General features: G+C 36.0%; 1 protein-coding gene across 1 annotated transcript in view; it reads right to left on the reverse strand.

The window, feature by feature from the left end:
- NDST3 (N-deacetylase and N-sulfotransferase 3) overlaps positions 1-24,052 on the reverse strand; it is a 173,123-nt gene that overhangs the window by 77,548 nt on the left and 71,523 nt on the right. The window contains exons 4-5 of the mRNA XM_045469117.1: positions 16,455-16,640; positions 9,470-9,598 (exon numbers count right to left, since the gene is read on the reverse strand). Coding sequence (XP_045325073.1) covers positions 9,470-9,598; positions 16,455-16,640 — 315 coding nt within the window. The remainder of the gene's footprint in view (positions 1-9,469; positions 9,599-16,454; positions 16,641-24,052) is intronic.

The following is a 24,052-nucleotide window of genomic DNA, read 5'->3' on the forward strand; positions in this document are numbered from 1 at the left end:
AGGCCACCATCTTGAACTCAACTCCCCCAAATCACTTATTTGTTTGTTTTTTACTTAACTTGGTGATGGGTTCCTTTTTGCTAGATAATGACCAGAAATTTTAAACCATTCACACATTTTTTTTCAGGTAACAGGTAACTGAGTCACATTAAGAGTAATGTGTATCATATTAAGGGCAATTTACTTTTTTTTTTTTTTTTTAATTTTTTTTTTTCAACGTTTATTTTTATTTTTGGGACAGAGAGAGACAGAGCATGAACGGGGGAGGGTCAGAGAGAGAGGGAGACACAGAATTGGAAACAGGCTCCAGGCTCTGAGCCATCAGCCCAGAGCCTGACGCGGGGCTCGAACTCACGGACCGCGAGATCGTGACCTGGCTGAAGTCGGACGCTTAACCGACTGCGCCACCCAGGCGCCCCTACTTTTTTTTTTTTTTTTTAATATTTATTTATTTTTGAGACAGAGAGAGACAGAGCATGCATGGGGGAGGGGCAGAGAGAGAGGGAGACACAGAATCGGAAGCAGGCTCCAGGCTCTGAGCCATCAGGAGAGAACCCAATGGCGGAGCTCGGACTCACAGACTGCGAGATGGTGACCTGAGCTGAAGTCGGACGCCCAACCGACTGAGCCACCCAGGCGCCCCTAAGGGCAATTTAACCAAGAATGTAGAAGCAGCATGCTTTAGAAGCACTGAACTCAGAGTCAAGCAAGCCAGGGTTCTCAACAGAATACTACAGGAATGACTTTTAGCTTAAAATTAGGTGATTGAATAGATAAAGTTTGTGGTTCTTTCCAGCTTTAATTATACATTATTCCATGTCAAGCTAATTCATCATCACTTGCGAAAACTACCCCCATTAAGGGTCAGTTAAAAATTTCCTGGATCTTGAATTTCACCTACTTCCAAGCAGAGAATCCTCCAGAATGTAGTTTTATTAAAACCAGTCTTGTTATTATTCACACATGGATATACCATGAGTTAAGTGATGCCCCTAAGACATAACTATTCATGCATTAAGTCAATAATTTAAGAAAAAAAATGGTGACCTCTTTTTTGAGTCAAGGGATTGATCTAGACACAGTGGGAAGCACAAAAATGAAATGCACATAGATCATTCCTGCAAGAATGCTCCCTTATATAGGAAAAAAGATATAAACTCAATCATGTGGTGAGGTAGGTGTTAGGTGACATATGAAACTTACAGATAGAGAACACAACTGGAACTGAGGAAATACTAATTCTATCCCTGATCATAAATAATATAACATAAACAACATTTTTAACAGCTGAATGTATTCCATTATGGGGGAACATAATTTGCTTTACCAGTACCCCATACCCCTTTTTGTCATCAATTAAGTTCATTCGTTTATGATTTTTTTTTTTTTAGTGGAAGCCATAGAAGCAGAGAAGGAATATATAGCCTGTAGTAGAAAAAAGAGATACTCAGACACATAAGAAGCATTTGTGTTTTTATATTAAAGCACTAAGACAAGATCAAGATCAGTAATTCTAATTATTATGGACCCTAGAACTGTCTTAGGCTCAGAAGAACCCTTCAGGTCCTATGGGCCCTGATGTTCAGCTTTCTACAAACAACACACCCATTACTTGAGGTAACCTGAGTGAGTCTCTAGTCCTTACAACCAGAGGAACTCAACAAAAACAAGTCTCTGTAGAGAAGAGACAATTATGTATGTGAAGCACAGTATATAACAGTACATAATTCAGCCCTAGCCAACCAATGAAATAGGTTTTACTTATGCTTTTGATTTGAGAGCTGTCTTACCAGGACTAAGATTTCCTTTTGGATTCATTACCTTTTTTTCTTCCCCCCCCCCTTTTTTTTTGGTGTCAGGTCATTAAAAAAGTTAGTTCCCCTTCCTCAATATATGTTACATAAAACTTAGGTACAAGGCATCATGTTTGGCCATGGGAATGGCTTTGGAGATGAAAGACATTCTCTATCACAAGAAGCAGACTAATAGCAAACTCATAATTATAAGAGCAAGGTAATAAGTACTTCGAAAGAGTCTGCAGAGGATGGTATGGATACACAAGTTGGGGCCTCTAAACCAGAGTCGAGGAGGTTTCATGAGGAAGGTGATCTCTAAGCGAAGCTTTAAAGGATAAACAGGAGTTATCTCTATTTTATTTTTATTTTAAACTCCAATTCATGTTAGAGTTCTCTGGTCCCTAAGAAAAAACATTTATTCTCATTGCTTTTTAAACCCTACTGGAGACTTGGGTTCATTTTCAATTCTGATACCTTAATCATAGGCCCATGATTTCTAGAGCAGTTTTTGGTAATCTTTGATTGCTAAAATTATTTCTCCATTTTCTTCCTTTGCAGTATTTCCCAAGTCTGCCTGATCATAAGAATCACCTAAACAAGGGGCGCCTGGGTGGCTCAGTCGGTTAAGCGTCTGACTTTACCTCAGTCATGATCTCATGGGTTTGTGGGTTCAAGCCTCTCATCAGGCTCTGTTCTGACAGCTCAGAGCCTGGAGTCTGCTTCGGATTCTGTGTCTCCCTCTCTCTCTGCTCCTCCCCTGCTCACAGTCTGTCTCTCTCTCTCTCAAAAATAAATAAACATTAAAAAAACTAATTTAAAAAAAGGAATCACCTAAATGATAAATATTCAGGTCCCCAAAACTGTTCCCTGGAGATTCTGATGCACTGAAGTCTGGATTTTTAAAAATCAGTGTCTCAAGTAATATTCATTGTTAGGCATGTTCAGGAATCATTTTCCTACTATCCAAAGTTGTTATTATTATCATTTATTTATTTTTATTGTTTTGATGTTTACTTATTTATTTTTGAGAGAGAAAGAGAGAGCACAAGTGGGGGAGGGGCAGAGAGAGAGAAGACACAAAATCTAAAACAGGCCCTAGGCTCTGAGTTCTCAGTGCAGAGCCCAACGCAGAGCTCCAACCTACAAACTGTGACATCATGACTTGAGCCCAAGTTGGATGCTTAACTGACTAAGCCACTGAGGTGCCCCATCATTTATTTAGTTTTTAATATAGGGTTTTCTGTTACCATAATTTTTTGCAGGATTAGTAAATAAGAAAAGAAAGAATTATAAAATTTCTCATTAGGGAAAAAACGTTGCGTCCTTTTAGATGAATTTTATAGATAAGCACACATAACCCCTATACTTGTAAATTATAGTTACAATTTTTTTTTTCTCAATGTGGGTTAATTTCTGTATATATTGCTATCTTGTGTAAATGTTGTTTCACTTTTCATTGTAATCCACTCATGTGTTACTCCCAGTTTAAGATACTCATTCTTTTCACATCCATGTTTATGATTTTTCTTTAATGAGAGAAACACAATGTAGATTTATCTTGAAGGAATTTGGGTAAGAGGGTAGGGAGGGTATAGTGGATGAATGCTATATCAACTTGACAAACAGAGAGACAAAAATATTTAATAAAATATGGGCATAAAGGGATTATCAACTGTTTGGGATGTTTAACGGTTTGATGAAGGAAGTATAATTTTGCTGTGCTGTCAGGGTTCTACTCCACTTGGATTCCAAGAGTGTGGTAAGTGCATGAATCTCATGGCAATCCACAACTCTTTTGGATTAATAAGTGAAGCAAGCACTGATTTTATTATCAAGGAGGTTTAAGGGAGGCCCAGCATCCCACAGATGCCAATTGTTAATGACTCAATATCTATAGTCTGTTTATTGAATAAGAGAGTAAACCAAGACTTAGAACATTTGGTAATTACTAATAAGGACACTGGAGCAAGAAGGTGACATCTTTTTTCGGAGCCATAGAAGATAATACGGCTCCCAGAGGAACAATGTCTAATCCAGAACTATCCCATTTGTTCCACTAGTTAAGTATTTTCACATTTTCCTAAGATAGGTTGAACCAGAAATTCATGTTAAAATGAACAGTATACTTTTACTAGCTCCTTTTGTATAAGTATGTATGTCATAGATTAATGGGGTTCTATTTGTTGAGGGCATACAGTTATTGTCAATGGATATCTTTTGTCATCTTCCTAAGTTTCAGTTCTGCATATTATCTTATAGGTATGTAAAATAAGTAGACTCTTTTTTAAAGGATAAATGAAGGTACCTGTATCACTGTGAATTGATTAAGAATATTTGTGTCTGGGTATATTACATGTTTGTGTAGAAATTTTGTGCTTGTGTGCTATAGATAACAGTGATTCTGGGATCATTCCAGTGGCTGTCTCCTGTGGTAGATCCATAAAATAATGATTATTACCTACCAGAATCAATCAACAAACACTTCAGGATCTGTTACTCAGCCTGATGAACTCCAGAACCTGATTCATTACACTAACAGAGAGCATCCGTTTCTTAGGGATAGAAGGAAATTAGTGAAGATCATGAAATTAATAAAAATAGAACATCATTAGTTTAAAACTATAAATTGTAAATTATGGAGGAACTGAAATATTAGAATATGTACAATTTAGAGGGGGTCTTCTCCTGGTAATTAGATTACATGGGAAGTATTCACTGATTGAAAGAAGATTTATAAAATTGTGCTACAAATTACTGTCATAGTGAGTACAAATTCTTATGATCAACATATTCTTTTCCTATAGTAGGATCTGTATAGGAAAGTGAACTATAATCAAGAAGTCACTGGTTGAGTTTAGAAAGTAAAAGAAAAAAGAATGAAAATAATTCTATTATTTTAAGTTTATTTTTTTATTTTGAGGGAGAGAGAGAGAGAGAGAGCAAGTGAGCGCGTAAGTAGGGGAGGGGCAGGGGCAGAGAGAGAAGGAGACAGAGAATCCCAAGCAGGTGCTACATTGCCAGCGTGAAGCCTGACATAGGGCTTGATCCCATGAACTGTGAGATCATGACCTGAGCCAAAATCAAGAGTTGGATGCTTAACTGACTGAGCCACCCAGGCGCCCCATAAATGAAAAGAATTCTTAATTTCTTAATGGTCCTAGGCTCAAATAGCCTGATGGGTCCACCTCTCAACTGTACTTGAACTTCAGAGTCTATTAATTAAAATCTCTGTATCCAACCCACATCAGAGGAGGCCAGGCCCTATGACATGGGAACTATATTTGGAGATGGCTGAGGTTTTCTCTCTTCTAGACGGTGATAATATTTGTCTTTATATTAAATTTACTTGGCTGGCGGGGCGCCTGGGTGGCTTGGTCGGTTAAGCGTCGGACTTCAGCTCAGGTCATAATCTCACTGTCTGTGAGTTCGAGCCCCGCGTCGGGCTCTGTGCTGACAGCTCAGAGCCTGGAGCCTGTTTCAGATTCTGTGTCTCCCTCTCTCTCTGCCCCTCCCCTGTTCATGCTCTGTCTCTCTCTGTCTCAAAAATAAATAAATGTTAAAAAAAAAAATTAAAAAAAAATTTACTTGGTTGGCATTTTTTTCTTTAGCAAGAAAAAATACTTTGGTAACAGTAGAACATTCCAGGCTAGACAGTTATTCTAGTTATCTTTACTGTGATCTGTTCTAGTTTAACTCTGAGAGGTACTCTATTGCAGAGTTACCCCAATACTGGTAAATCTTACTGGAGCACCTTGATATTATGTGGACATATAGGAAGAAAACTTTTAAAATACATTAATTAAAGTCCTGCTTATATTTTCATTTTCAACTCAAGTGTATTTGAATATGTTTAAGAGACATAGGTATGTTTCCAGTACACAACTGGCTTTTTTATCGGAAACAGCAAACTTATTCAACATTCTCAGAAATCAAAGACTGGGGTATTACTTAAGCTTATAATGGGGATCATTCAAATCCACTATAATTAAATTTCATATCTTTCCTGCAGCTAATATCTACTTTGATTCCATCAAGGTTTTCTCATTCTCATTCTGACCTAAAAAAGAGTGCCATCTGCCAAATTAGTAGCATGCCTCACTGCACCTGGACCTCTCTTAATTTTAACACAAGCTTTACCCAAACATGTAATTTTGGGATGGAGAATTCATGGGAAACAGGTCACTCCTCCTCACTCTGTTCTGAAAGGCAAACATCACTCACTAATGATAGCAGTTTTCCCTTGGGCGAGACTTGGGCTGAGTCTGGAAGTGGGCTTCTCAACCAGAAATCTCCAGGGAACTATAGCTGCTTCCAAAAATTGGACTTGGCATGCCAGATGAAATTAATTTGGATTCCTTCCCTATCTTATGGTATCTGACAAGGATCTGTCACTTATTTTGAATTCCAGCATTTATCTGAAAGTAATTGTCTACTGTAAGTTTTCTGAATCAGGAAGCACAAGTTTTTTGTTTTTTGTTTTTTTTTTTTAAATTTTTTTTTTTTCAATGTTTATTTGTTTTTGGGACAGAGAGAGACAGAGCATGAACGGGGTAGGGGCAGAGAGAGAGGGAGACACAGAATCGGAAACAGGCTTCAGGCTCTGAGCCATCAGCCCAGAGCCTGACGCGGGGCTCGAACTCCCGGACCGCGAGATCGTGACCTGGCTGAAGTCGGACGCTTAACCGACTGCGCCACCCAGGCGCCCCTGGAAGCACAAGTTTTGTGGGAAAGTTTTTTTCTCCCCTTTATTCCCCATGGATCTTCTCATCAAGACAAACAATATTGCCAAATATTATCGATAAAGGCCTGAAAAGTAGCAAGATTTGCTAAACATTTAAAGCATTTGCTCAGCTAATTTAGCTCAAATTAGTATCCAAGATTCACACAAGCTTTACTATAAGATTTTTATTTAATTAAAAAGAGTAATTTGGTTTTGAAATAGTGAAAAAAAATTTCTTATAAATGTATTAGAGAATAGATATGTTAGAAAACTCAGATTTTTTTCCTGATGTATAAATCAGAATTACATATATTTTGGGGGTATGAAGATGAAGAAACTTCAAAAAGGCAAGATGCCATACTACCCCAAACTATATTTATTGATTTTTAGATACACATGCTGATTTTGCACAAAGATGAGTTATCCTTATTCCTAATCTCCTTATTCCTTATCCTTATTCCTATCGAAGCTGAGAAATGAATACAGTCATTACATACAAGAAGATGAAAAATACCTGCAATTTTATTTGTAAGACCTGTAAAATTAGGGTCCAGAGTGGGCCTTTCAAATTTTATTCTCTTTATTTCTACATTCTTCAATTTTTATGCTGATAGACATTTTTTCACATTTGCAAGATTATACTTTTTCATCTTGAGTATTGCTAATGCCAGGGGCAAACCCATACATCTATCTGATTAATAAACCCAATTTTATTTTTTATGTTAGTGATTTTCAGAAGGGAAATAAAATTCCTTCTTTTCCTTATACGCCTTACTTCAATTGGTTCATCTTTCTCTACACAACTTTATAATACTTGCCTCAAGCAGATATATGTGCAAATGATTCATTGTGGAGCTGGGACACAAGTTAAGAAGTGAAGGAGGAAAGGCAGAAGCCAATTAAACAGGCTGCTCTGCCCAGCATGAGACCTAGCAAGACAAGATCTCACATAAATGTATCCAAAATGACCATATTTTCTTATCTAATTCTTCTTCCATTTTGCTTATACCTTTACTTCATTTTTAAAACTATGTTTTTAAATTATTATTTTTTTAGTGTTTGTTTATTTTTGGAAGAGAGAGAGAGAGACAGAGCGCAAGCAGGGGAGGGGCAGAAAAAGAGAGGGAGACACAGAATCCGAAGCAGGCTCCAGGCTCCGAGCTGTCAGCACTGAGCCCAACGTGGGGCTCGAACCCACAAACTGTGAGATCATGACCTGAGCCGAAGTCAGATGCTTAACCGACTGAACCACCCAGGTGCCCCTTTAAAAATTATTTTTATGTAATCTCTCACACAATATGAGGTTTGAACTTACAACCCCAAGATCAAGAGTTGCACACTCTACCAACTGAGCCAGCCAGGTGCCCCGCTTATACCTTTACTTTAAATAGGAGGGGAAAAAAAAGAATAATAGAGTTAATGGTCATCTAAATGAGAAAACTGGTCCATAGTGGGAATAAAAGAGTTTTATAGGTGAAAAATCTTGTTCTTTGGAAAAATATCCATTCATGTCTTCTTTCCTTTTTAATTGGATTATTCCTTTTTTTGGGTTTTGAATATATATAAAATATATTAAAAAATGTATATATATATATATATATATATCTCACTCTCTTTCTATATATATCTATATAGAGAGAGATAAAGAAGATATATATATATATATATATATATATATATATATATATATATATATATATAGGTATCCATATATATAGATATAAAGAAGACATACAGATGGCTAACAGACACATGAAAAGATTCTTATCATCACTAATCACCAGGGAAATGCAAATCAAAACTACAATGAGATATCATCTCACACCAGTCAGAATGGCTAAAATCAACAACACAAGAAAAAACAAAGGTTGGTGAGGATGTGGAGAAAGGAGAACACTCTTGTGCTATTGGTGGGAATGCAAACTAGTGCAGCCACTCCACAGTATGGAGTTTCTTCAAAAAGTTAAAAATAGAACTGCCCTATGACCCAACAATTGCAGTACTGGGTATTTACCCAAAGGATACAAAAATACTAATTCAGAGGGATACATGCACCCCAATGTTTATAACAGTATTGTCTACAATACTCAAATTATAGAAGGAGCCCAAATATCCATCAACTGATGAATGGATGAAGAAGAGGTGGGATATACACACAATGGAATATTACTCAGCCATCAAAAAGAATGAAATCTTGTCATTTGCATTGACGTGAATGGAGCTAGAGTGTATTATGCTAAGTGAAATAAGTCAGTCAGAGAAAGACAAATATAATATGATTTAACTTATATGTGGAATTTAAGAAACCAAACAAGCAAAGGTAAAAAATAGAGAGAGAGGCAAACCAAGAAACAGACTCTTTTTTTTTTTTTTTAGGATTATCTTTAGGTGTCTTTTATTCCAAGAAACAGACTTTTAGCTACAGAGAACAAATTAATCGTTACCAGAGGGAAGGTGGGTGGGGGGATGGATCAAATAGGTGTTGGGGGTTAAGGAGGACACTTGGGATGAGCACTGGCTATTGTTTGGAAGTGTTGAATCAGTATATTGTACACCTGAAACTAATATTACTGTACGTTAACTAACTGGAGTTTAAGTAAAAATTTTAAAAAAAGGTCTTGTTCTCCATAAATGCAAGAATCTCTAAATTCTGAACACTTTTCAATGCAAAGGAGGTTCTGGAGCACTTTCCTGGCTTTCCATAAGTTCCACTTGTCACTGCTTCTTGTAGAATGAGTTTGTCCCCATCTCTATATGTGGTTGCATTTAGTCTTTTTCTGTGTTGGAGCTAGAACTTCATATTGATTTGGCTGAAACTACCCAAACCCTGGCCTTTTTGTCAAGGTAATTTTCAGTCACCTGTCATTTTTCATCTTTTTCTTTTCTTTTCTTTCTTTTCTTTTCTTTTTTTTTCTTTTTTTCTTTTTTTTTGAAAATAACTCAAAGTACTTACTGGGTTGAGAACCACAGTGAAGAAAAGTTCACCTCCTTGAATACTCTTGTCCAGCTCTTTAGGACCTCCTGGATATTCTTTGTAGAAAATTGTGTGAGTGAAAAGCCCACAGGTTTGTCTTGGAAGAACCTGAAGGAAGAATAAACAAGTAAGGAAAAATTGCTTTCAACCAATTAATTTGTTGAACCGTGGATTCTTTTTCATGGAAGCTGATGCATAAACTGGTGTCATTATACAACTCTTTTTAATTTAATTTAATTTTTTTTTAATGTTTATTTCTGAGACGGAGAGAGACAGAGCATGAGTGGGGGAGGGGCAGAGAGAGAGGGAGACACAGAATCCAAAGCAGGCTCCTGGCTCTGAGCTGTCAGCACAGAGCCTAATGCAGGGCTGGAACCCACGAACCATGGGATCATGACCTGAGCCGAAGTCAGACGCTTAACCAACTGAGCCACCCAGGCACCCCTCATTATACAACTCTTAACTCAGGCCCAGAAAATCCTTCACACTCTGGGAAAGCAAGGATGACATCAGTACAGAAGGAATACAGAAGAAAATTGAAATATTTTAAAACTAAGATAGACTTTGAATTATTTTAGCCACTTATCTATTTTAAATCTCCAAGTCAGTACTGCTGCTATGAAGCCTAGTATGTTCCAGCATCTTAAAAAATAAAAATGAAGTAAAAATGATACTTTAAAAATATAGGAATTGTCTGTGTTATCCTGTAGTGTAGTAGGCAAAAATTTTAAGGATAATACTTCCTTCCAAATTCTACACATGCACTAGAAAAAAGGTCAATTATTAACTTAATGTGATTCTTAAGAAATTATATTTTAAATTAGAATAAATATTTGAGACACATATCATAGTATCTTCTTTACTCTGAAAGGACTGCTGCAGGCTTTAGAAATTGCCCTGAATTCTAAGTCTGAAGCCTGCCAGTTTCAAAAATAAAAAAGAGATTATGCTTTTGATTATTAATTTTTATATACTGTCACAAACAAAATGATACAAGCTCACTTAGGAAAAAGTTTTATTTTCATCCTTTGTACATGAAAACCATTATTTGCTTCAATTGTACACGTTTGTGATAAGGATATTTTTTTTCAAATTCTTACAGCTTTCCTGGTAAAATAATAGTGCAATTATAAAAGAAAGTGTGAATTAAAGCTGTGCAGGATGGCACAATCTTTAGCTAAATCTTATATAATGACTTCATAATGACCTGTGTTTGTCACTGTGTACTTGAAGTAGTAGAAAATTAATGAATACACTTTGGAGAACTACAACCTTACAGAATCTTACACAGATGAGTCTTCTGTTTATTGTCCTCAGCAAACTGATCTTCATTTTTTTTCTGCCTTTTTTCTTGAAGCACATTTGGCTCAGTAAGTGCTTTCAAAATATTACCTTTATAGGACTTTTCATGGTTTGCAAGCCTCTACAAATATACTTCTTTTTCTTTAGTTTGTGTATTATAATAAATTTCAATCTTATCCTTGAAAGTTTTCTTAGAAAACATAATTCTTAGCTCAATCTGTATATCATATATTGCTGTATAAATCAAAACTTTATCTCCTGTTTATATTTTGAAAATTGGTGAAATATCCTTAGAAGCCATTCTATATTGATGAAATAGTTAAAGGAACTTCAATTTATTGTGGAGTATTCATTCTGGTGATGTTTACATTTAAAAATACTACACATTCTTATAATGTTATGCACAAAATCAATGGCAAAAAAGGACTAAGTGCAAAGATACTCTAACTGAATTAAATATATTCCCTAACAATTCATGAAAATATCTTTTTCCTGGAAATCCAAACTTTATACAGCATTTATACATTTTTTTAAACAAATACATATTCTAAACTCTGTGTAAGTCCATGTGGGAGAACACAAAGATTTATACTTTCAACCCTTGAAGATTTAAGGTATATCAGGATAATGAGAAATACCCCAAAGCTAAATAACAAAATGACCACATGATTAAACGCTAGGTTAGTTTTACATTTTAAAAGTGCATGATTTTGAATGATTTTTAGGATTCAGTTTGAATATCTTGAATAGGTACAGTGTGTTCAGGAAGTCTTTCAAGGTAGAAAAAAATGACAAAGATATAGACACAGCAATACTGTTTTAGAACTTTTTGGCTGGAGTGAGTCTGTATTAGCTACAGGAAAATAGAAGATGGAAAGATAGATTTAGTCTAAATTGTTTTCAGTTACTTGAAGAGCAAGTTAAGGGGTATGGAGAAAACTGGAAGTATCAAGGTTAGGAAGGCCAAAATGAAGGCAGCATTTTAAAAAGTATGAAAAGTGTAAGGTTAGGTTGTGCATTTGGGAGCTTTCTTGCTTCTTGAGATGGGCCTGAATCACAATGTACTTTCCTCTTAGGACTGTCTTTGTTGCATCCCAAAGGGTTTGAACTGTTGTGTTTTCATTTGCTTCCATGTTCTTTAATTTCCTTGTTAACCCATGCATTCTTTAGTAGGGTGTTCTTTAACCTCCATGTATTTGGGGGCTTTCTCAATTTTTCTTGTGGTTGATTTCAAGTTTCATAGTGTTGTGATCTGGAAATATGCATGGTATGATCTCAATCTTTTTGTACTTGTTGAGGACTGATTTGTGACCCAATATGTGATCTATTCTGGAGAATGTACCATGTGTACTCGAGAAGAATGGGTATTCTGCTGCTTTAGGATGAAATGTTCTGAATATGTCTGTTAAGTCCATCTGGTCCAGTGTGTCATTCAAAGCCATTGTTTTCTTGTTGACTTTCTGCTTAGATGATCTGTCCATTGTTGTAAATTGGGTGTTGAAGTCCCCTTACTATTATTGTATTATTATCAATGAGTTTCTTTATGTTTTTTTTTTATTAGTTGATTTATATCTTTGGGTTCTAGCAAGTTGGGGGCATAAATATTTACAACTGTTATATCTTCTTGATGGATAGACCCCTTAATTATGATATAATGCCATTCTTATCTCTTGTTCAGTCTTTGTTTTAAAATCTAGTTTGTCTGGGGGCACCTGGATGGCTCAGTTGGTTAAGCATCAGACTTCATCTGAGGTCATGATCTTGTGGTTCGTGAGTTCAAGCCCCGTGTCGGGCTCTGTGCCTGGAGCCTGCTTCAGATTCTGTGTCTCCCTCTCTCTATGCCCCTCCCCTGCTCACACTCTGTCTCTGTCTGAAAAATAAATAAACATTTAAAAAATCTAGTTTGTCTGATATAGGTATGGCTACTTTGGCTTTCTTTTGACCTTCATTAGCATTATAGATGGTTCTCCATCCCCTTATTTTCAATCTGCAAGTGTTTTTAGGTCTAAAATGAGTCTCTTGTAGGCAGCATATAGATGGATATTGATTTTTACCTATTCTGCTACCCTGTGTCTTTTAAGTGGAACATTTAGCCCATTTACATTCAGAGTGATTATGAAAGATGAATTTAGTGTCATTGTGTTACCTGACCTATAGAGCTGGCATTTCTGGTGATGTTCTCTGGTCCTTTGTAGTCTTTGTTGCTTTGGTCTTTTTTTTTTTTCTCCACTCAGAGAGTCCCCCTTAAAATTTATTGGAGGGTTGGTTTAGTGGTCATGAACGCCTTTAGTTTTTGTTTGGGACACTCTTTATGTCTCCTTCGATTCTGAATAACAGCTTTGCTGGATAAAGGATTCTTGGCTGCATATTTTTTCTATTCAGCATATTGAATATTTCCTGCCACTCCCTTCTGGCCTGCCAAATTTCAGTGGACAGGTCTGCTACTAACTTTACACATGAAAAGCTGCTCAACATCACATCATCAGGGAACTATACATCATAGCTACAATGAAATATCACCTCACACCTATCAGAATGGCTAAAATTAGTAACTCAGGAAACAACAGCGGTTGGTGAGGATGTGGAGAAAGAGGAACCCTTTTGCACTGCTGGTGGGAATGCAAACTGGTGCAGCTACTCTGGAAAACAGTATGGAGATTTCTCAAAAAATAAAAATAGAATTACCCTACAACACAGCAATTGCAGTACTAGGTATTAATCCAAAGGACATAAAAATGATAATTTGAAGGGGCACATGTACCCCAATGTTTACTGCAGCACTATCAACAATGCCAAATTATGGAAGGAGTCCAAATGTCCATCGATTGATGAATGGGTAGGGAAGATGTGGTACATATATACAATGGAATACTACTTGGTGATGAAAAAGAATGAAATCTTGCCATTTGCAGCAACGTGGATAAAACTAGAGGATATTATGTTAAGCAAAATAAGTCAGTCAGAAAAGACAAATATAATTTCAATCATATGTGGAATTTAAGAAATACAACAGATGAACACAGGGGAAGGGAAGGAAAAATAAGATAAAAAGAGAGAGGGAGGTGAACTATAGAGACCCTTAAAGACAGAGAACCAACTGAAGGTTGCTGGAGTGGATGTGCATGGGGTAATAAGCTAAATGGGTGATGGGCATTAAGGAGGGCACTAGTTGGGATGAGCACTGGGTATTATATGTAAGTGATGAATCACTGGGTTCTACTCCTGAAACCAATATCACACTGTATGTTAACTAACTTGAGTTTAAATAATAATAAAAAATACTAGAACCTGCACCAACTTAATAGAATGCTACAAAACTGAGAAATTAAACCAGATGATTTAAGGAGAAGTGAAGGAAATAAAATTCACCTGTAGGAAGAAATTCCCAAATGGGAAACAGTTTGTAAACATTATTTGGAATAGGGAAAGCATTTAATTCTATTGGGCAGAGGGAAGCCAGGTAGACACTGATTCACTGACAAGGGGAGGCATCTAATCAAAGAGGACACTTTTAAGATTAAGGGGTTAGGGTTGGTTACTGAGTTTTATGTTTATAAAATAGTCCATACAAAGGGTCAATTTGTATTAAGTTTCATAGACTGTATACCACCCACATGTGTTGGCAGACTGGGAAAGCTAGAACAGGGGAGGAAATGACTCAAAGTTATTTCATAAAACCGGTTGTGCTCAAAAATAAAAATAAAAGGAATGAAAAGATTGGCACTATCTGTGGGCTAGGTTGCAGTGCAGGAGGTGGATAGAAGTTGTAAACAGACAAAGTAGGAACAAGCAACATAGTTTACACATGAAATCAAGGCAGTGAATTAGGCTGTAGGAAACTCGGGGGGGGGGGGGGAAAGTTATTGTAAAGGAATTATTGATGGAATGTCGAGACTGGAAGTTGGCCGGGGAGGGGGGTGGGGTGGGCGGGCAGTGGCCAGTGTGATGTTTGAAACGTAGAACTGAATTGGGAATAGCAGGATCAATAAAAGCTGGTTTGATGGGAAGATAATGACTTTCATTTAAGGCCTTTGGAATTTGATTTGTGAATATTAAAAAAAAAAGTTTCCTTCATGTCATAAAACAGAATATGGGTGTGATTTTTTTCTTTGCAGTCTCTCCCTAGGAGGGGGTATTGGCTCTGGTGGTCTTCACTTGTATCTCTATTTGGATGCCTCCAAGCCCTGTCGTCTCTCTTTTACTGCATAGTCACCTGCCTACTGAACATTTCCCACTTGGAAATTCTCATCCAAGAGCCTACAAAACAAATATAGAGGGTTTCCATGGATTGGTACAAAACTGGAGCGATAGGGACAGTTCTGTCAAAACAGGAAATCTGTTACAGCCTTTATTACATGCAAGATTTGTAGGTAATAATAATAATTTATAATTTATAATACAGGTAAAATATTTTTTCAAGAGAAATGAAAAATGAACATATCTCATGGGACATATGCACAAAAATTTTCTGGCAGTACAGAGAGAAACAGAAACAAAAGAGAACAACATTTAATAAAGTCCTTAGAGACTTAAGTTTACTATTTTACTAAGCCTGAATATGATTTGAAATACTCTTCCATACTTTTAATTAACATAACCCAAGTCCTAAACTCTCTCTGATCAAAAGGCAGATTGATGCATAGTGAGTTTATTTTCAGTAAAGAAGAAGGGCAGACTGGGATAAAATAGAGCCATTTTGTCCCCATCTAGCATTTACAACAGTTTTTGTTGAGGAAAAAGTCAAGACGGGAGTTGCTCTAGGTTAAATGTCATTATCCATTCTGTAATTTTTGCAGACATTAGAAAACTGTCTGAAAAGAAGTCAGTTACACCTAATTCTAGAGAGCAGACATCTGGTCAAACACAGTTTGACAGAGAGTTCTAGTGCCTCACCACATAGTGTTCTTCTGTGTGGTATTCCTTCCCAGTACGTGTCCCAGGAAGCCCATCCCTAACTTCACCAGCACTCTTTGGATTTTCTAATTTGGGAAAAAGTAAGATTTAATTACTGTGGGAGGCCTCACAAAGCATCAGGAAGTAACATATCTTGACAGTGTGCATTTATCACCAGGTTAAAAAAAAAAACAAAACAAAACAGAGAAGCTTGGGGGAGAATCTGACAACGGATGTAAATGACTTAATTAACATCATCTGTTACTTTTGTACTCTATATTATGATCTGTTAATGATTATGCAGGACTTCACATATAGCTTCTTGCTGTAAGTAGTTGAATTTTTTGTTTATTTGTTTGGTTTGACATGGTAAAGAGAACAGTTTGACTTGTACAAGAGCAGCATGGTTAATACGCAGAGAGTTGGTTTTAGTTTTACATACTAAATAACTTTTTGAGGAAATGATGGCTTCTATAAATTACCTGCAAGTCAGATGTAGTGTTTCCTTAGTATTTTAATATCAGTTCCTGGTTAATAGTAGTAGTGTCAGTAAAAACAAAACAAAACATTTTATACTGAAGAATCAAGAAGAGGTAACTTTAATTAAAACATCCTTTGCATAGATATGATGAATGTACTTCCTGCAACATGCAGCTTTTCCTATAGTTAAGCTTTCAACATTTCGCTTGCCTCTTTTGTTCTTTCTTCAAATGAAGAATGGAAATCTGGAAGAATTAGTTGTACCCTATGCATACCGGAGGAAGCTCACCATGATGTTTTTGTGGATGAAGCCCCTCCGATATCGAGCTGGTTTCAGATGTGGATATTCCTCAGTGCTGGTGATTCTAATATTCCAAACCTTCTTCCAGGCTTCATAAAGCTGAACGTGTACAGGGTAGACTCCCGAGTGGTGAGGGGCCACCGCATAGCCCATGTCCGTAGGAATGCCATGCTCCTAAGACCAAGCATATGTGAATTAGAACGTGGGAAGATTTATCTTGATCCCGTTTTTACCCCAGGATTTTCAAATGTGGTATAAATGCATTTGTTTAAATCCATCATTATTTAATTGTATTGTAAAACTAAAGTAACAAATATTAAGGCCTCTAGACATCATGAAGCCTAGGTAACCATTCCACCAGTCTTGACGTTAACACATTTGTGCTGAAGAGGGGGTGGAACAGGACTAATGATTTTAGTGAGCAACTTGAAAGAGTCTGCATTAGTGCATCTTGTCGTTACCACCTGTTCTCCCTTCTCACAATTTCAATAAGTGATAGGACAAGCACTTGCTACAAACAACACTCAGCACTCCCCACAAAATAAGACCAACCTTTATTAGAGGAATAGAACACATTCTGAGTTTGCTAGATCTGCTAATAGGATTTTATTTTGTCTGTCGCCCAGGTTCTACCAAGTTTTCCACACTTCTGCTGGTCCCTCAGCATGTGGGTCAATAATAGACTATGTTCCCAGCCTTGGGAGAAACACGCACTTTCAATGAGAAAATGTATTAAATCTTCAGAGCAATTTTCCTTGAGTCTGAAATCCTGGTAAAAGTAGAAAGTACTGAAAGAGCCAAATAATCTGGAAATTTAGTTGATTTGAAGTCAAGATTTTGTATATAAAATGAGTCCAGTTAAAAAAATTGTTTTGAAATCACACATACACGCATATATGCACACACACTACTATCTTCTATTCAGTTGATTCTGACCCGGTCAGAAAGTTCCAAAACTAAAGCTATGTGACATCTGGATATATTGCAGGGGGTTTGGGGAAACCTTGTATAATGTGATTGTTCTTCTTCATTTGAGATGGTCCATTAATCCTGATATATAGAGGAATCTTTTGGCATAGAGGAAAATTGCACAGGCATAAAAGATGAAACGTATCTTTTATAAAAAGATCACCATAGCTTCAGCAGTAGATGTGTATTTTTTCTCCTGAAAGATAGTTTATTTTTCTAGCTATAATTTCAATTGCTTTATAGTCTTCAAAAGTTCCACCTAAATAGGCTTTCCTTGAATTAGTCATGGCTTTTCTTCATGTCAAAGAAAAATTTCACGTACAGAGAACTATAGTATCAGGCTGCTAAATGTATTGTAGAAATATGCTACAAATGGATATGGAAAAAGAGGCTAGCTGTGTTTGGCTAGTTTGTATAGCTAGCTTTTTTTTTTTCCAACTTATAACAACAGGAGGTGATGACATATATGAAGCCCCTGAACATAGAAAGAAAACAGGTTGTCAATGGTTTGTATTTCCTTAAGTATCAGACTCCTTTACACAACATAAAAGGCCCTCAACATTTGGCCCCAATTCTATCTACATGACCTTATCTCCTATCAGCATCCATCCTTCCCACCCCCAATGTCTGATGATTCCCTTCAAGTCTTTGCTGTATACTGTACACACTGTGCTTCTCAATTGGAACACCCCGTTCCTTTATCTTGTAAATTCTGTTCATCATTGAAGGCTGAGTTCAGGCAGGTATAGTTGGAGTTGCTGAAAAGGGAAGCTACGAAATTTGTGCCATGACAAAGAGAATGGGTGGTATTAGAGTGGAGTGGCCCATGCCTGTGTTTCTAAGCAGTAACAGAGAAAGTTTCATGTTCATCTTATTTGCGTTTTTGTAGAAATTACCATGTTTATGCAATTATTATTTTATCATTTAGAATTTCACTAAAAACTAAATTGAAACATCTCACTGCGTTTTTTACTGTTTTCTTAAAAACTCAAACTAAAGCAAATTTTTTTCAACTAAAAATAATTTACCAAGGCATACTTTGTGTTAGAAAAGGTCAGTGAAGTACTCATATAAACTGGTTTAAAAATAGGGGTACAGTGATGATGGACTTGGTGAAAGAAAATGAATTTCAATCATAGAAATTTAAAGAAAAAAATTAACAATTACAGGTTGACAGTTTTCTAAGAAGCAAGGAAAAAAATTCACAATGATAGGAACTGTACTGTTAAATTCAAATATCTCCAAATTTGTAAGAAATTATGCTAATAGAAAGCTCAAGATAGTTTTAAATGCCCATAAGTGTTTGGCTATGTCTTCAGGAACACCATGTAAGAAAAGGATCGTCCTGCACAGCAAGTACACTTCCCTTATTTTGAAATATTCCCCAATACTGGGGGAACAATTGTATACACAATTTTTGTTTTTATTTCCAACTTTTAACACTGAAGAAGTGCTGAGGCTTTTTAGTCTCATCTTTTATTTGTGTGCTGGTGCAGGTGTCACAGTGGTAGAGAACGCCACTCCTGGAGTCAGACATATCTGGCCATTTCACTCTCCCCTTTTCCACCCATGTGGCCTTTGGCAAATGATTTATAACCGCTAAGCCTCATGTTCTATTCTCTAAAATGCTAGTCATAGAGTACTTATCTCAAAGGGGTTGAGAGTAAATTAAATAATATTATACAGGGAAAGCATTTAGTTCATGATACACGTTCAATGTTTGTTGTTTATTGCTGTCATTATTCATCTGACTCCATTTTTTTTTTTTTGTAAGCTATGATTCTACTACTCAACTATAATGTGGATATTATGAAACCACTGGGCCACCTTTTTATCAGTAAAAGAGCTAGGCCCTCTCTTCTATTTTCAATGCAGATTTTGGGATTCGCTCTTGTGAGGATTCTGTGACTTGAATCCTAATAGCTCTTCTTGTGTCTGCTTCCCAGCCTGATCTGTCCAAATTGTCTCAACCAGTGCCATGTGGCTCCAGCCCATAAATCATTGACAGTTCATTAGTAGAAAATTTCCTTTAAAAGAGCTTTAGGGGGCGCCTGGGTGGCGCAGTCGGTTAAGCGTCCGACTACAGCCAGGTCACGATCTCGCGGTCCGTGGGTTCGAGCCCCGCGTGGGGCTCTGGGCTGATGGCTCAGAGCCTGGAGCCTGTTTCCGATTCTGTGTCTCCCTCTCTCTCTGCCCCTCCCCCGTTCATGCTCTGTCTCTCTCTGTCCCAAAAATAAATAAACGTTGAAAAAAAAATTAAAAAAAAAAAAAAAAGAGCTTGAGATTAGGGCAACATAAATTGGCTCCCAAGTTTGCATTCAATACCAGAAAGAACACTTGAAATGGTATTGCACAGAAAAGTTTGGGCTAAGATGTAGGTGAGGTATTTTGGAAGGCAGACTATCAGGTTTTAGAAGGTTTAGCCATAATGCTTAATTCTCGAGTGAATATTCTCTTCTAAACCTTTTAATGTGAAATTAAGCACATATTATTTTATTATATGGGGCCAAAAGTCTAAAATAATAGACATTTTAGCTTAAAAAGTTAATTCTTCTTCTTCATTAATCCTTGATTAAAAGTAGCATCTTAGTTCCAGGAACTTGGTAATCCACACCAAGATTTTCCTGGTGGAGGACATGGACCAAAAAGACTGGGGAATATGGCTCTGTTACTATAAAATGTAAGTTAAAAACTTAGAACACAAGTGGGATTAATTAGTCTCACAGCTGAACTATGAATCTCCACCTCCCATCTCTTCCAGCTATGCTCTCTCCCCAGGGTTCCTCCATGTCATTGAATGACACTATCGGTCATCATCCAACTAGTGGCTATCTAGAAAAAATTAGATGTTGTTCTTGACACCTATTTCCTCATTCTGTCTTAAATCCAGTCCATTATCATATCCTATCAGTACTACCTCCAGCTTGCATCTTAAATCTATCCACTTTTCTCTAATTCTGTCATCACCATTACATAGAATAATCTACCATTTTATTCCATGGGCTTCTAGCACAGGCTCCTAACTCTTCTACCCTTTTCCTTTCTTGCTGAATCTAATCAATTTTCTACATAGCAGCCAAAGTAAGACTTAAAAGTCGCAAATATGATCCTATACCTTCCTATTCAAAATCTACCCTTGACTTATGGTAAAATACAAAACTCTTAGGATAGTTTCAAGCCTTGCACGATATGACACTTCTCTCCTTAGTCTCATTTTGCACCACCCTCCTCCCTTCACTGTATTTCCATCACATTAATCTTTTCATGAAATCCGTCAAGCATTTTCCTACCTTAGCATCCTCCTATATATGGTTTTCTTAGCCTGGAATGTCCCTACTCCAACTCTTCACTGGGATAAATGTGCCACCTCTTTTTGGTGATTCATCCTGTCATATCTGTAAAGAAGCCTTCACTGACAAGTCCTTATCTAAATTAAGTCTGCATTAAGACTTCTCTTTGTAGCCTTCGTTTCTTTTTCATAGTACACTGGACAGTTTGCAAGTGAATATTGTTCTGTATAATTATTTCTTAATGTCTCTCTTCTTCACAAAACAATAAACTCCATAAGTTCTGGGTTCTGTTTTGTCTACTGCTGCATGGCCAGTATCTTGCCAATAGCAAGCACTCAATAAATATTACTGAGCAAGTTTGTGAACTGATTCTGACCACCTCCCTTCATTTTAACTTTCATTTTCTCAATGATCTCAGTTAAACTCTCAGCTTGCATGGAGAGTGGACATATGGTACCTCACAGGGAAATTTAACACTTACATGAGTAATACATGAAAACATTTTTTGAGACTGTAGCTAAAAATTTTTATTCAAGTGCAAAATAGACACATTTATTTGTTATTATGAACTTATATATTTAAATTATACTGTATAGAATAAAAATTTTAAGATTTTCATAAATTATACATTTAAATACTTCTAAATAGAGAATGTGAAGATAATACATTTTTATCAAGCAAGAATGATCCTATGTTCCTTAGAAAAATTCCCCAAAAAACTAAAAGAAGAGAAAAAAATTTGGTATTCAGATATTTGAGCTGTTCAATTAACTTCACTACTGAAGAATCATTGTTTATTATAATCTTTGATAATGTTTACTTAAATTCTTGTTAGTACAGGAATGGTACTTTACCTTTTAAAAATTTGAGTATAGCTGACACACAATGTTACATTAGTTTCAGGTGTTCAACTTACTGATTTGACAAGTTTATACATTATGCTGTGTTCACCACAAGAACAGCCACCATCTGTCCCATTATATCACTATTACAATATCATTGACTGTATTCCTTATGCTGTACCTTTTATGCCCGAGACTTACTCATTCCATAATTAGAGGCCTGTATCTCCTTCTCCCCTTCACCCATTTTGCCCAACCCCCTACCTCCCTCCTTTCTGGCAACCATTAGTTTGTTCTTTGTATTTATAGTTCTGATTTGGTTTTTTGTTTATTCTTTTTTTTTTTTTTTTAAGATTTTACTTACATGGTATTTGTTTTTCTCAGTCTGACTTATTTCACATAGCATAATGGAATGGTACTTTACTTACTTTTAATATTTTTCCCTTTCAATCTAGAACCTTTTAAATTTCCATTTAGGACTAGACTTGTTGCCTGTTTCCACATGTCTCAGATTAGCAAGTTTGAAAACTAATGTAATTAGAAAACCCACAATGATAGGCAACCAAACAGACATTCTGTATTCTATAGTAGAAAAAATCTAAAAGTTCATTACAACGTAATTTGGAAAAACTTCTAAGTGCTTTTCTACAGTTCATTTTGGTTAGAATGTCCCATTTCCTCAGTTACATAGAAGTTCATTCTTTGGTTAACTATCTCATAGTACTGAGAATTTACATTTACAATTTACATGGATTTATGATACAGTTTCTATATGTTTACATTTGGTAGTATATTTTGCAGTTGTTTCTAGAAAAAATATTGTTTTGCCTTGATTTTTAAAGTGCCTTCTTTAAAAGCTATTGCTTTTCACATAGAAAAGAATATATTTTTCCATGTGATAGGAGCATGTTTGGAAAATGAAATTAGAACCTTTTAACATAAAAGACATATGAGTGCATGCACACGTGTATGTGTACACACACACACACCATATATATATATATATATATATATATATATATATATATATATACACACACACTATATATATATAGTGTATATATGTGTATGTATATATATGTATATATATATATACACACACATACATATATGTATATATATGTATATATACCTATATACGTATAAATATATATATACATATATATACACATATATATGTGTGTATATATATATATATATATCTCTTAAATCTATGAAGAAAAAAATATATATATATGAACAAAATGATTCCCTTGAATTAAGGAGCATTTTAAAGGTTCTAAAGACAATTTGTTTTCCTAAAGTGAAACTAACAGGCCACACACAAAGTTTAGCTTATGGGAGCCCAGGGGGCCTCTCTCCCATCTGGAGAAGGAGGAGTTCTGTAGCAGTTACAATTGATGGAAATTACCATTTCAAAGAAGTGAATTCCTTTTTCACCTAGAAGGAAACCAAGCAAGTCAGGATTTATCTTTAGGTTAGGGAATTAAGGTTTGAAATTGAATGATAATATTGTCAATATTAAAATATGTTCCTATGATAAATGATAGTATCTCTGGTATGGTTTGAAATAAAAGATTCTGAAAGAAATAATTACCTTAGTACAGGAATCTGATATTTTAATTTTTTTCAATTGTGCAAGTAGTCACTAAAGCTCAGATTTAAAATTCTGTTTCTTTGACATAATCTATTTGGTTTTAGAAGTGATCTTATATTCAGATGCTAAGTATAAATGTACTGTTTTTAATCCATGATCTAATCTTAAACTAACATGTGTAATTTTCCACCTATAAATTTAAGGAATAACCTCCTAAAAAGTGATTGGCATATTTACATAAATTTGGTGAATTTTTATAGATTTGGCCAATAAATTTATTTCTAGGTTTTTTTTACATGGTAATATTAAATTCATCATATAAATTTCTGCTTGCTGGTTGGTATGTGAAAACTCTGCTGTGGTCATCATGTTGTTTTTAATACATTTGGTTTAAGAGTTTAAATTTATCCTCTGTTGTCAGCTGTTGTATAATAAAGAATTTGGCTGGTCTTCATCATCCCTGGTTCCTGGGAGATAAGCCTGAAATCCTTAAAATTTTCCTGAGTGATAGGAATGTCTTTGTTATTGATGGTGGGCCCCTGAGACCCTTTCTGAGCTTAGGCTGACAAGATGATTCAGAATGGAGTTTGGCCACACCAGAAAGGCCACCCGTGTAATTAGAGGGGAGGGGCTTTGATCTGGGTAATATTGGCCTGACCTCCAGATAGGGGAGAAGAACTGAAGATTGAGTTCAATCACATGGCCAGTGATTTAATCAATCATGCCTGTGAAATGAAACCCCAATAAAAACTCTGGACACCAAAGCCTACATGAGCTTCCCTGGGTCCAGAAACCCCAAGAAGGTGATATTCTTTGTCTCATAGTTTGGATCTGAAAGAAGCATGCCTACAGAAACACAAGTCTTTGGATTAAAGTGTTAAAGGTGTT

This window comes from Leopardus geoffroyi, chromosome B1 (genome assembly GCF_018350155.1).
Source record: "Leopardus geoffroyi isolate Oge1 chromosome B1, O.geoffroyi_Oge1_pat1.0, whole genome shotgun sequence".
In the NCBI taxonomy this organism is placed as follows: domain Eukaryota; kingdom Metazoa; phylum Chordata; class Mammalia; order Carnivora; family Felidae; genus Leopardus; species Leopardus geoffroyi.